This window comes from Vanacampus margaritifer, chromosome 13 (assembly GCF_051991255.1).
Source record: "Vanacampus margaritifer isolate UIUO_Vmar chromosome 13, RoL_Vmar_1.0, whole genome shotgun sequence".
NCBI classification, from domain to species: Eukaryota; Metazoa; Chordata; class Actinopteri; order Syngnathiformes; family Syngnathidae; genus Vanacampus; species Vanacampus margaritifer.
In genome coordinates this window covers 8,363,894-8,378,793 of record NC_135444.1, presented here as the reverse complement: position 1 = coordinate 8,378,793, position 14,900 = coordinate 8,363,894, and the positions used below count along the sequence as shown (strand labels likewise).

Genomic DNA, 14,900 nt, shown 5'->3' with positions numbered 1-14,900 from the left:
TTGGCTTTTTTTTCAGTCCATGTTTCATGGTGAACAAATCTACAAATGTTCCCTGCTTATGAAATATTTCATAAACTTATTCAAGACATTGTTAAATCATTCAAATACTGTGGATACGATAATATCCCTAAAGTTACGACACCGTTTGACTCTTTAAAATTATTATGATAATTTAAATGGTTTATGATCACTGATTATCATGAATAACGCAGTGATGAAAATTACCATTATATTAGTCCTGATTAATTTTCAGTGTGATTAACACAAACTAATATTCTATGAATGTATGCAACATTTAATCTTTATCGCGAGTACAGTATTCACAAATCTATTACCATCTATAAAACCCACATTTTAAATGTTATCAGAAAAAAAGGATGTGGCCACGCAGACACATGAAGAGGCACAAGCGCGCGCACATGCACACACCCTCTTGTGGATGCACAACTCAACAGCGACTTAATGCAGCAAACGAGACGCTGTCTGATTACAAATGCAAACGTGAGAAATAAAGACAAATGTCTGACATACTGAGTGCTTGAAGGCGACTTAAAGTCATCTTGAGAGCTCCCAGGAGTTTCCAGCCATGCTTACACGAGCAAAACCTCCATATTGTGAATGTTTTCATTTGCTTTGTTAGAACCTTTGTCTCTTTGTGTGTTTGCTTGAGTAATCTGCCAATTATGCATATTGAGTTTCTCTTCTGCTCACTTCACCTAAGTACTTCAATTTGGCAGACACACAATGACGGATGATGAACTGAAATGAGTGTAAGCTGAACAACTGTAATGCATGTCAATGGCACGCACGCACACACAAAATGGTGTGTGTGTGTGTATATATATATATATTGCATGACTTCATTAGTTAGTCACTGAAACAATAATTTCATAATAATTCATAAAATTGAGTTAAAATGTACTGTAAAAAAACATGTGTGATATTGATTTGTGTTGAGGTCACTACTCTGCCACTAGATGGCATAACGGCAATTGTAAGACATTGGTGACAGCTCAGTGCATTTTCCTTTTCATATTAAAAGCTGTCAAATCTTGAAAATGAAGTTTTTGTAAAATACAACTTGACCCCAGTTTCCACAAACATATGCATTATTATTAAACGTGTCTGCCCCAGTACAGGCTCTCAAAGTAAGGGGCGGTCATTAATCGCACTTAAGAAAAAAAAAGAACAGTGGCGTTAAAGGAACTTTAAATGGACGTAAAAATAATTTCGATACCCCTAATATATATATATATATATATATATATATATATATATATATATATATATATATATATATATATATATATATATATATATATAGATAGTGCATGAATTTGCTATGCAAGATTTATGAATTAGCTCACAGTTTACATTTTTTTTTTACCTTGTGCAAGGAGAAGGTGCGCACACAAAAAGTGGCCAACTCTATGGTGTCCAACAGGGTTACTTGGGTCATACCATAGGTTTCTGTGCCACGACTGGGCCAGTACTGGTCACATTTTATCTGTGAAAAAGAGAAGAGAAGTGAAAAAAACAATTGGTAAGCAGATGTGTAAAAAAAAAATACACCATGTGAATAATAGTATCTTTGATAAAAAAAAAAACTGAAAAGGAGTAATTGTAACAACATGCTAAATGTCACAGAAATACATAGAAGCCGTTGGAAGCACACACTCATCTCACACATCCCAGAGCACCATGTGGATTAAAACAGCAGTGAGAGCTGACAGGAGCTCCATGGGAGCTTCTCTATATCTCACATCTGAGAAATGCACAGCAAATACGCAATCACACTGTCTTGTTTTAATTTCCACAATTCCCATCTGCACCTTTTACTATACAATACCTAATGCAAAAAAGTCAAATCTATTTTTCATTCAACATCTGCTCGAACATTTGGTTTCCAGTGCTTGGGCAGTAAGCCTGCAAAAACACATCACCTGCCTCCCATTTCAGTGCATCTCATTCGCTTTCATTCAATATGGTGTGACACCCTGGAAGACTTCTTCTCTCTCATTTCCTGCTCAAACTGACACTGAGCTTCCAGCGGCCAAATGTCCTGATCATGTCTGACAGTGGAGGACAGCGCCTGTCAGGATTGTGCACAGGTAAACAACTGAGAAGAGGTGAGATGAAGTGGAGACATCCGGGGTAAGTAGGTCTGATGTTGACACTGGTTTGCTTTGACAGGATGAAGTCATGTTTGTATTTTTGACACACAACAAGTCCACTTCTTGTGAGGAAATTCAGTGTTTGCTGTTTGTTTTTGGGACAGTCATCTTAGATTACATCTGAAGTTCCCAAGAAAGGCCTCAAGTGACAAGTACTAGTCATGGACCAATATAAAAACATAAGACTGTAAAGGGGAAATCCAGAGACCAACTCATATAGCTTTCAAAAATATTGAAACAGAGTCAAAACTACTGGAACACAATCATTTTCTTGTAATAACTACAACAAGTTTGTGAGCCATTGACATCAACAAACTCATGCTTCTTTTGCAATGCTTTTACATTTGATCATACTTTCCTTCAGTTTGTTTGTTTTAGCTGCCCCCCTCACTGATCTTCAGCAGGTAAAATGCATACTCTATAGGGTTTAATTGACTTTTCCAGTTTGAAGGCCTTTTTAACTCGTTCACCCCCAACCATTTTCACTGAAGCAACCCCCTTCGCTCCGGGCTGGTTTATTGGATTTTGACTGATTTTGCAAGGTCCACAGAATATTATGTTCTGTTGCTATAAAAACATACCAAACCTACCAAAAGAAAGATTAGTCTCTTCTTTCATCAGGAAAAAAAAGTATATTGCTATCCGTTTTTGCAACAATTATCATTAGAATATAGCGGAGTTTTGTCAATATTCACATTCCTGGTGAAAACACTGTCAAAAAGAGCTTGTTGCAACATGGCCCTGGCTGATCTCTCACTCGCTCTCTCTTTCTCTATATATATATATTATATAAGCTTGTATGCTTCATTATTTCTTATATCGCTAGCTTTTACATCACTTTGGTAAAGGTTTGTTTATGTCTCATCAGTCCAACAACTCTCTCCCAGAATAAGAAGTTAATTTAGGCTTACCTGTGCTTTTTTTGCAAATTCAAGCCTGGCCTTCCTATTCTTCTTGCTAATTAGTGGTATGCATCTTTTTGTGTAGCTTCTGCACTTTTGTTCATGAATTATGCTATCTGGATTATGATACTTTCATTCCTGCCCTGAGGAGTTTGTTACTGATGTCACGAACATTTGTTGTTGGGCCATTTTTACAGAGTCCACAATATTTCTGTAGTCAACTGCTGCTATTTTCCTTCATTCAATGTCTGTGGTTGTACTGGCAATGGCCAAAGTTTGTGAAATGGCTCTGATGGATTTCGCCCCTAACCTAAATGCAGCTCACATGTAATTGGACACACCTATGCAAGAAAAAACACCTTTCAGTCAAATGTCCCAATACTTTTGTGTTGATTGAAAATAAAGGGCTGTTTATCCAATCCTGTAAGTGTCTCACATTTGTCTTTTGATCTATAAAAAAAATGTTTTTGGGTCTAGAGCAAAAATAAAATAATTGGCCTCACTTACCAGAACTTTTTGAGGAGTGTGTGTGTGTATAGAAGCAAATCATTTAAAAAAAAAATCATCAGGCATTTTCTTGTGGAAGCTGTTTAATAGTTGTAAAAGGGAAACCAACTTTTTGTTTTGTTTGACCTATGACTTCTCTAAAGTGTATAAATATCACACACAGTAAATTCTGTTAAGTAAATGTGACTATTTAGATTGGGACCAGTAGAGTCGGCTAATATTTACACTTGGAAGAGAGTAAAATAAAGAATTGACAAAAATAAATAAAAGTCACTGAAGGGTTGAGGAAACTTCAGTTTGGGAGACACACTATCACCTGAGCTATGCCCCTCCTACTGTTTGCTTATCTCCAAGAGGAGACCAAAAACATTGTTTTTGCTTTTGGACTTAGGAAGATTCCAGCTGACACGAGCGATTTACTAACACACAGCAGGAGCTGCATGACTCAGGGAGTAGATCGGCTGTCTCCTGAGCTGAAGGTCGTGAGTTCTTTCCTCAATCTTTGAGTGATTTTTATTTATTTTTTCAATTCTTTATTTTACGCTCTTCCAAGCGTAAATATTACTCTAAAACTGAGTCTATTGGGTCCCACTCTAAATAGAGTCAAATTTACTCTACGGAATTTACCATGTACCACCTAACCGCCTAACTTTATATCTAACTTCTTTCATCAGCAGACTGCAGCGGGAGGTACTGGTCACGGGTGCTGCAAAAACTCCCCAGCTCACAATTTAATTTGAACCTTACTGCTCTGTGCAACGAGCAGCATCTCTCGCTCTTTTTGCAGAAAGGCACAGCTGTTTTTTTTGTTTGTACAGAAACTTCTTTCACTTTTGTAGCTGTGAAGAAGTAGTAATAAAAAACAAAGACACAGCCATGTCCCCTGTGAATGTTGCCCAAACTATCAGATGGGAGCAGGTAGACCATTCGTCAGAAAATTGTCCCTGCACTGCATTCGCCACCCCATTTAAATTTCACAAATGTAATTTATTTTCCTCTCTGAAAGGGAGCCATCTTGAGAAAATAAAGTCTGATTACCTGCCAATGAAGTTTGAGTCCACATCTGGGAAATCACTGAAAAGCTGTACCATTTTTCACATTTTGTACACCGGCTTCATGAATCAGTGATTTGATTTTGATGTATATTGTGGAACAGCATTTTAAAAAGGCTACCGCAGTCACTGGAGGCGAGCCGCAGAGCGAAAAACAAATGTTGCATACGCTTGAGCAGACTTACCCGTGACTTCTCCTCCAGTCTGGTCATCATGACCACGGTGGCTGCTCTCTGCTCCCACACCATCCTCCAGAAGTCCCCAAAAGTTTCTGGCAAAGGACCCTGGGTGGCAATGTATGCGTTCTGCTTCCTATAGCCGTCAATGTAGTTGGCATTGATGTAGTCGCTACCTGTGATCCCTAAACAAAGAACACAGCAAAATGCCTAGGATGAAGCAGTGGACTTTTTTTTTTCTCCACACTTCTTATTTCCCCCCCACATAATTTTGTCATGTGATCATGTCCTTGACAATCCTTATCAGTGAAAATGTAAAAATCTTACAAGATTAAGTGTTAAGTTTAAATGTGCTTGTTGTGTCAGATCATAAACTAATATGGAAACCATCCAAGGCCGGTATATAAAGTATAGGGCTGAAACTAACGATTATTTCAGTAATCAATTAAACTGTTGATTATTTTTCAATTAATCGGATAGGATTTTTTTTTTTTTTCAAAAACAGGGCAATATTTCAAATTGGCAGTGCACAAACGCAACGCAACACAAGTTCTTCACTGCAAAAACTGAAATCTTAAGTCGGATATAATTTCTTTAATTTAACCTAAATTTGTTTATTTTGCTTTGACAACTTAATTTTAAGTTACTTATTACTGTACTTAATTATCTTATTTGATCAAGCAGTCTCGAGTGTTAACAGCCAGTTTTAAGTACTGTGAGGGTTAAAACAAGCGTTTTCCACATTTAAAGATGACAACTAACCAACATCAAAGGCCCTGAACTGGGCTTGAATAAATTGAATTTTCATATTTTAAGATTTTGCATAATCTAGTAATAACTAAGTAAATGGAAAAATAGTATGAAATGACCAGTACCTGCACAATGGTCTAGTGGTAGAGTGCCTACCCTCAGATTTGAGGGTTGTGGGTTCAACCCCTGGCTGTCAAAATGACTTGTTTTTAGTCTAAAAATACTATTTTCAAGACTGCTGTGGTTGATAAGGGCCTAGTATTATTTTCTTATTTTTCAAAATTTTACAGGTAAATTTAAGTAAAATTTTCTTGTTCTGTTGGCAGATAATTTTGCTTATTTGAAGTAATAATTTTATGCTATATTTTTTTTCTTACATTTTCTACTGTCCTTTTTGCAGTGTTAACTCTCGACTATGTAAAGGAACATATATAAAGCAGCACCATCTTAATGCTAATGATGAGAGCAACACTTGATCTTGAACTCTTGCTTTCACTGACATCGTATCGTGTAGCTATAAGTATCTGCAGCTGAAAGTGCAAACTTCAAAGGTGAGCTATGTGGATCACGGTTGCTCCTGATACTGAGGGCAAAAGTTTCAAGTGTGCTTTAAGTCTGTTGTTTGATCATGCACTGTGCTTATCTGTCACCAAGCTCTGATCTGCACATGCTGGAATCAAAGTTGATGCCAGTGGGGCTCTTGGTCCTGAACACGATGAGAAGACAAACTTTTACAGTCCTGTCAGGTGAAACAGAAGCTGGCATTTTGTGTTTTAAAGTCATGTCCATGTGGGTGACGTTGCAGCACTCAAGCGACAAACAATGAAACACTTGGCTGGGCTAATTTAAGAGTTTTAAGAGAAACGAGACGTAGTGAAAGAAAAGTGGAAGAAAAACGTATTGTAAATGAGGAGAGCGATCAGATGCACACAAGAGGAAGAAAAACTCAAGAGTTGAAATTAAGAACAAAGACTAGAAGCAGAATGCAAATTCCATTAAAATGGATACTGCACTATCTGACAGTGGTGACTCGGTTTTAGTCATGGCTAAATGAACGGAGAAAAGGCGGCGTGCATGAATTGTTATTCTGCTGCAACTAATGGCAAAATCACTGCGGTGTAAAATAGAAATTTTAGACTTGATTAATTTATGTATTTATGGATGAGGCGTTTGTTTTTCTTTTTTCTCCCTCTGTGGGTTTTTGATTTTTTTTTTTTTATGTTGCATCCGCAAATTGTGAGGTGTTGAAAATCTACTTGGAACAGTTAGCTCACACAAAAGGAGTGCATGGAGAAGAAGCGATGTTGTCATCATTGAGAGGAGTCGGGATATGTTCTAGTGTTGCAAGCCCAAAACAATGTCAGCAGTGAAGGGTGACTACCTCTGACAATGTCTCGAGCGATTTAGGAGTCAAAGGGAGAATTTTCTAGCTCAAGCGCCGTGTCTGAGGACAGTTTAGAGGGAAGTGGAGGATGATCTGACAAATAGGCTGGCGCAAACAAATTCCTGAATCACGCTTAAGTGTGAGATCAAACTGATTGCCGAACTAAAAGATGGCCACAACAAAAATTAATTCAAAAGCTTGGGCCCAGTTGAACTGAAACAAGTCCTTAATTCACATTGAGTTTAATTTCAAAATGTTGAAAACAACCTGTGTGTGAGCCTTACCCTCAATGGGAGCCAGGATGACGCGGGAGTGGTCGTATGCGATGACATTGGCGTAACGATTTTTGGGCTTGTTCACCTCCAGGTTGGAGTGTTCCCAGGTGAACTGCTGGCCTGGATCAATGGACTGATGGGGGGGGAAGAACACAAAAGGAAGAACTTAGATGAGCCGTGCAAGGTAGCGGTACAATTTGACTGTTATCATAGATGAGTAAAGGAGATTGAGAGACATTTTCCATGTTGGACAAATTGAGACTTGACAAACTCGTCCTGTCTCTCTTTTTTGCCAAATAAAAATTTGATTTATTAGGCGAGTATGTAGAAAAACAAACATATAAAAAAAAATCACAAAAGAAATTCATCTGAGAAACACAAAAAAAAAATACATTGACCAATAAAGTGAGACAGTGTGGGAAGCCTGGTGGTCCGCTAATTAGCGTAGCGTTTCTTAGATGAGTTTCTTAGGGAGGGCAAAAAAACAATCCATACTCCTTTAAAGGGGGGCACAGTATAGACCTGGCAAATAAATAAATGAATCAATAATAATAAATGAATAAATAAAACAGTTGAAACACTTTTGAGTCACTCAGTCAATCATACAAGTTTAAGCATGACATTTGTGAAATAATGGAAGCTGAATTCTTCACTGCTTCCTTCGATGTAGAAATGTACTGTCACACCTTATAAACAATGCCAGAAGCCACTGCCAGAATCTAATTCAGAAAATTGTATGGAAAAAAAATCAACAAACTCCAAATGCCCAAACAGAATGAAATAGATTGTTGATATTGTTCAATTGAATATGGGTGTGGAAAGCTGTCAGTGGTTGTGTGTGGTCTTTTGAGAATAATCATCAAGTGGGACAGCTTCAGGAAGGAAGAAAGAAGGCTGCAGTTTGTCTCTCCACACGTCGCCTGAAGCGGCATGTCACACGTGCTCTGTTATATCTGTTGGTCTTTGACATCATTTCGACAAAATACTACTTATGCAAAATGAGTAGTCAAAATATAGAACTGGCACAGCTCCCAGGACACACTGATCTAATATTTCATATCAAATAGTCATATATACAGATCTATAAGATATTGGGAAATTTAGTTAGACTAAGGGTTTTCATGATAACATTTAAGGTAGTGGTTCTTAACCTTGTTGGAGATCCTAAACAGAAGCAGTTGCCTATATGTGCATTCACCGAAGCCTTCTTTAGTGAAAAATATGATTTATTTATTTTTTAAATTCAAGACATAGGTAGAGGGTTTCCTGGTTAACAAAATGAACAGGGAGAGTATCCTTTTCATCTGGCTCTCTTCACCTTGAATTCAGAAAGCGTTGTGATCAGGTATTCCCCGTCTGCATGCAGCTTAAGGAAGTGCTCCTTTAGTTTTGCTCGATAGCTAGTTGTGCTAGACTAGAATTTCTCAACTTGGCACTACAAATCATGCAGTAAGGACGCTAAATCAACTCTATATTTATAGAGCACTTTTAAAACAACCACCGCTGTACAATACAAGATAGAATGAAAACAGCAAAGGCCCCAGAATTGAACCCTGTGGAACACCTTTAAGTTCCGTTATACATGTGAATTGATATTGCACATATTCGTCTGACCGCTTTCTTTTTTTGTTCGTATTTAGTATGAAGGGATTACAATAATAAAGAAATTCATTCACACAAACATTTGGCAGGATTTAGCAGCATGCAGAGAGTGGCGGCAAACAAAACATAAATAGTAAAGTGGGCAGCTTTTCTTTCTTATTGCTGATCTTTGTTATGAAAGCCTGCTCTCTGGTCTCAGCAAATCCTCAATAAGCGAGCCTCCGCAGCATCTCCCTCTCTTGCCTCTTCTCTCCATTTTTCTTTCTCCCTCCACTTCCTGCCTGGCTAAAAACCAATCAGTCAACGGCCTGTAGAGCGGCGCTTGGCAAGACTGCGCGTATGGACGAGTGGCCATTCATCAGGAAAATAACAAAATTAAAATTACACTTCTCTATTTAATTTGGCCATTTATTTTTCCTGGGGGCTGATGGGGTTGTTCGAAAGGGCACGAGGATGGCGAGAGAGTAAAAGATAGATTGGGAAAAGAGGATTGGGTGGTTGAATTCACTCTTTAAGGCAAATAATTACACTTGCCATCACGTCTCTCGCCTCCATGAACGAAACAAGCTTGTCCCTTTAGTGCGCAGCTCGGCTGTAGATGTATAAATAATAGATAGTCGAGAAATGCTGCAATGCTTTGAGAAGTCATTATCCGCCAAACATCCAACATCCTCCGGCAGGCATGATGATGGCAATCCACGCTGGTGTACCCTCTTTTCCACATCAGACGCTCGTGCAGCAAGGCGACAGGCACCGTGATTTAGGGATGGCGAGCGGTAGATATTGCTTGTATGCAAACGAGAGCTGATTCAGCGCTCTTGATTTCTAATCAACTCCAGTGTCATTTATAACCCGAGCGGCCGCAGAGCTCAAGACAGCTCCGTTAGCCCCCCCACCTCACATACACGCATTCACAACAACACTACGCATCAGCTGAGTAAAACACAAAGCACCTGCATGATAGGAAATCTATGCCATACAAGTGAGTTTCTGATGTGGTGAATACTTTGAAATACAATTAATCTAACTTACAGGGCCCAACCGGTATGGATTTTTTTTAGGCTGATGTCCATGCTGATTTTTGGCAGAAAAAAAATAACTATTACAGATTCATCTGTCGATTAATTGAAAAAAAATACTTGAAATAACTTTTTTTTCACCCTAATGCATTACAATAGGTGTTTGTGCTACACAAATATTCACTATTTACGTGCCGGCGTGGTCCTCGCAAATAACTCTTGTTTCAACAAACAAAAAAAAATATATTTGGTTCCCAGAATGCATTGTGTGACGCAATGCATTTAATTTCTGAAGTTAGAAGGACATTAATCATTCTCTTACGTGTGTTTGTGTTACAAGTAGTTGAATGTGTGTCACATTTTATGGGGAGAAATTTCTCATAATTGTTCACGCAAATATATTTGTAATTTTCCCGTTTTTCACATTCACAAACACATTCACGATCTTCACGCGTTTTTCAGATTTACAAGTATCCGTGATTTTCACGTTTGTTAATGTTGTGTATGCATTTATCATGACTTAACATTTGTATAAGCTCAATTCTGCTTGTAAGTTGTAGAATGTGAGTTTGTGGATCGTGGGTACATGCATTTATTTTTTAGACAAACATCACGCAGTGTTGCTGTCTCGTCCACACACTAGCCGTCTCCCGTTTTTTTAAAATTGAAAAACAGAAAACGAGCCTTTATCTCATCCTTTATTAAGTATTATGTGTTAAGGTTATTTTAATATTTTATACAAACAAAGCTGACCATGCCTGCAGGGTTCACAAACTTTTGAGCAGCACTGTAAATATACAGTATACGTGCGTGTGTGTGTGTTTCTAATACTCACTCACATTAAATGGTCTAATTCAACACCTTGCCCAAGAAAGTAATATAGAATTGACCAACAGTATCATAAAGATGGTACCTGAAGCAAATACTATTTTCTAATTTTAAAAGTTTGCACCTTCGGTGACAAAGAGAAAAAAAACACACCACCGTAAACATAATGGACGCTTGTGTTCTCCAAAATCAGAAGGATGAGAAACTTTCCGCCCACCCACCTCGTATTCTTGGGAGAGCTTCAGGTTGTCGTTGGCTTTGAGAAGCTCTGTGTGCTCACCCAGTTCGGAGATGGGAATGGGGGGGTGATTCATCATACCTGTTTGCCAAAACAAAGGAGGAAGAAGTAGCAGAGAAAGAAAGTTTTGATATATTAGGACAACTTTGCAAAGTATACATTTTCACACAATGCAATGTTTATGGGTGAGAAGCTCTTTGCAAACAAAACATTGTTGAATGTTGGGTTTTAGTGATGGGGAAGCTTGTGCACAACATGGTGTAAGTTAAAAGAGCATGTTTTCACTGGTTATGTTGTTGGAATTTGAGCTTGCGGAAAGCAAACCACTTTACATAGAGAAGTGGGGTGGGGGTGAACTTTTGGGAATTTGATGATAAAATGGTAGTGATGAGGATTTTGTGGCTTTATATTGAATCGGACTTGTTTCAAAATGAAATGCAATGGTTGAGAGTATACTCTTTCGAGATTCCAGCGCATCAGCACAAGCAAAGAAGCTAATTTCACACCCCAAAAATTTTTAAAGAAAGAAAAACACCCTCCTTATTTCCAGAATTAACAGGAACAACTGTGAGTACAAAATCTATGTTATGTTTCAAACAGTTGGATACTCAGTTCTTTCAGGCTTCTTCCATTGTACTGACAGTCCTTATTACAACAGTCCACAGCAGGATAGTAAATTACTGTCCTGCTGTGGACTATTTTTACTAAGTCAGGGCCAGATACTTAAGCACTGTAATAGAAAATGGACCAGCCATTAGGACTCTGTCCCCACATGTGGCATGGCAGTATTTATTTATTTATCTTTATTTTTTTAGTTTGGGGCTTTTTATCACAACACCAAGCTCAAATGCCAAATGAATGTTTAAGTATTCACAATGAAAAAAATAAAATAGGGCATGCAAATCACAATGATCACATTAACCATCTTTCATTTTCTCTCAATCTAGTCAGAAGTCAAGAGGGTCAACTATACCGTTTGCTTTAGTTGCACTTTCTAGGCCAACTCTCAGCTCTGTCTGTCTTCATTAGTGACAGCAGTTTATTTTACACACAGAACAACACTGCAGCAGCCACCTCACGGAGATTTACGAAGATTACGACGAGAGCATGAGACAAATGGAGATGACATGGAATGTCATGATGCTCTCCTGAAAATGAGTAGACACGCTGAATTAACAGATTACTTGGCAATAGTGGTGTAGTGGTCCTTGGAGAAGTGGAGAAGATACTCTAATTTTGCTAATTTTTTTAACCGTCTTATTTTAGAAACGGTGAAGAAAAGTCGGTCATTTGTACTTGCTCACAGCAATAAAGTTATCGTGACTTGATTAAGACGCACAGGCGGCCTGAATTTATGTCAAATGAATTTATCATGAGACAAATATAAAGTATAAATAATGTTGTAAAACAACATTTAGTGAACAATGAACAAAAACTGTGAAAAACAGTCACTATTAGACCTCAATATTGTTTTAGGTCGAATCTTAAATTATTTGTCCCCATCCTTGTGTTTTAAGTCAACCTTAAACATTTCTTGGCAATAACATTTTACTCTACAGGAAGTCATTGAGTTACAGACGAGTTCCGTTCCTACGCTGGCGATGTAATCCGAATTTCGACTTAAGTGGGATTTCACCTTTAAAGTCGACAAACACAAAAGCTGGTGAGTTATCAGAGACACTCAAATCATCTTCAAGTATTTGGCGTATTCACTCGGTAAGTGAATACCAAAAAATGCATGCAGGGTGCAGACGCAATTTTTGCCACAGGAACACAGCAAAAACTTAAATTGCTAATTAAATTTGCTTGTCAGTTTAGTCGCTTGAAATTCAGACGGAAAGGTGTAAGATGCTACGCTAGAAAGCAGGGAATGTGTATGCAAATGAGGGACCCACATTTCTTCTGCGGAGAACAAGAAATGGATCTTTCCAGTGGAGATCAAAGAATGTTTGTGTTGGTTTTTTTGTGTGCATATGTGCAAATGCCTGTACGGTTGTCCACATGCATTTGTGAATGTGTGCGGCTTTGCAGACACACTCCATCAATTGCTTTTACTTTGGGCAGCCCACATTACCGTCTGCATGCATAAGTGCTCGCAACACTTCACTAGATACATCATACACCCAAAATGAACCACATTGCTGCAGGAAGAGACAGATGGCCGTACGTTCTTTATTCCTTCTTTATTACGGGTTTATCATCATCTATCTTTGTACTTTGTCAGCAGAACTTATCACACTCACATTGATGGACCTCACAAGTCCATCACTGCGTCACTGCGTCCTTCAAAAATGCATTTGTTCTAGAGAGAGGAGTCGATTCCTTCCGTTGTCATTTATACACAACACGCTGTATTGAAATGTTGATTAAAAAAAACAACAACTTATTTTGTTGTAACCCTCACTCAAGCAAAGTTAGTCAAGGACAAACTGTTATTCCCAACCCGTCTTCCTTTCCCTCCCTTTGTTCTTATGCTTCTCCTCAACTGCATTTTCCCACTACACGCCTACAGACTTTTCCCAGCACAACTGAATTTGATCAATAAACAGACAACAAACTCCAGCGTCTAAATATGTATTTCAAATCTCGCAATTTGTTGCTTGACATATCTGAGATGTGTAATGATTTTTTTATGATAGGCTCCTCCCCCGTTTTTTTTTTTTTTTTTTTTTACATTGCTAATTTTCATTTAAAAAGGAAGAAGCCCGCATGTAGGATAGTAAAGGAAATAAAAGTAGAGGGAACACTTGGGTTTTTCCTTTGAGGGCCACATAGAGAATAATCGAAGGGCAAATTTGACATTGTCTGACTTTATTAACTCATTCAAACTCCAAAACGTGTAAACACGTTGTTAATACTTTGTCCTTCACTCCCAAAAATGTATTTACATGTTTTTTAAATAGTTTTTTTTATGCAAGAACATACAGAAGGCTTTGATGCAACTTCTGACATGAAGAGGTGGCTTAAAGCAATGGTAGTTATTACAAAAAACGGCAAGCGGGTGGCAGCAGAGTATAAGAGACCAGCCAGGGCCATGTTGCAACAAGCTCTTTTTGTCAGTGTTTACACCAGGAATGTGAATATTGATGAAACGTCGCTATATCCTAATGATAATTGTTGCAAAGCAGAAACAGGTACAAATATACTATTTTTTCCTGATGAAAGAAGAGACTACTCTAATCTTTCTTTTGGGATGTTCCATGTTTTTTTTTGTTTTTTTTTATAGCAATAGAACACAACATTCTGTGGGCCTTGCAAAAGCTGTCAAAATCCAGTAAAACAGCCGGGAGGGATGGGGGTTGCGTCAATGAAAATGGCTGGGAGTGAATGAAGTGAACACTCTAGAACTAATAAGTCAAGCAATTATGCACAATAGATATTTTAGCGAAGTTTTTGTTGTTTTTAAACAAGACAAACAGTTTGTGATTTTTCACGATTTTGGGGTGGCCTACACCCCTGTTTCCCGCTAGAATAGATCTGCCCCTGCCATGAGCACATCTGCACATTCAGAATCAAAGAAAGAGTAATTGGTAATAAAATAAAAAAAATTAAAGCAGTGTTTACTTGAGGATCTTAGTTGATCATTAATGTGATATGTTCACAAGTCAGACCTAGACACAGACAGTGGAACAAGGAGGAAAACATTTTTGCTTTTGAAACTGAAATATCTTAATTCATTTATTTAATTACAATGAAAAATGTTTTCGATTTAAGTTTTAAATAGTTTCTATAATATCTAGAAAAGCAGGCTGTGTCAAAAGTTATTTTCTGTCTATGCTGAGGGCCACTAGAAAATGGACAGTGGGCCACAAAAGGCCCCCCTGCCGTAGTGTGGACACCACTGGGTCAAAATACTGAATACGAATTTTTGAATGGAAATGGTGCAGTGGGGGTAATCGAGGAAGCACAGCCACAAGAAGGTGAGAGAGATGGGGAGTGGGATAACAGCAACGTCACTTAAAAAAAATATCTCTTCATCAGCAGATGTGATCT

At 38.0% G+C, this 14,900-nt stretch overlaps 1 protein-coding gene across 12 annotated transcripts in view; it reads right to left on the bottom strand.

The window, feature by feature from the left end:
- ptprsa (protein tyrosine phosphatase receptor type Sa) overlaps nt 1–14,900 on the bottom strand; it is a 233,580-nt gene that overhangs the window by 22,617 nt on the left and 196,063 nt on the right. For all 12 annotated transcript variants that reach the window (XM_077584858.1, XM_077584850.1, XM_077584855.1 and 9 more), the window contains 4 exons: nt 10,891–10,988; nt 7,230–7,353; nt 4,821–4,996; nt 1,388–1,507 (listed from right to left, as the gene is read on the bottom strand). In XM_077584858.1, coding sequence (XP_077440984.1) covers nt 1,388–1,507; nt 4,821–4,996; nt 7,230–7,353; nt 10,891–10,988 — 518 coding nt within the window. The remainder of the gene's footprint in view (nt 1–1,387; nt 1,508–4,820; nt 4,997–7,229; nt 7,354–10,890; nt 10,989–14,900) is intronic.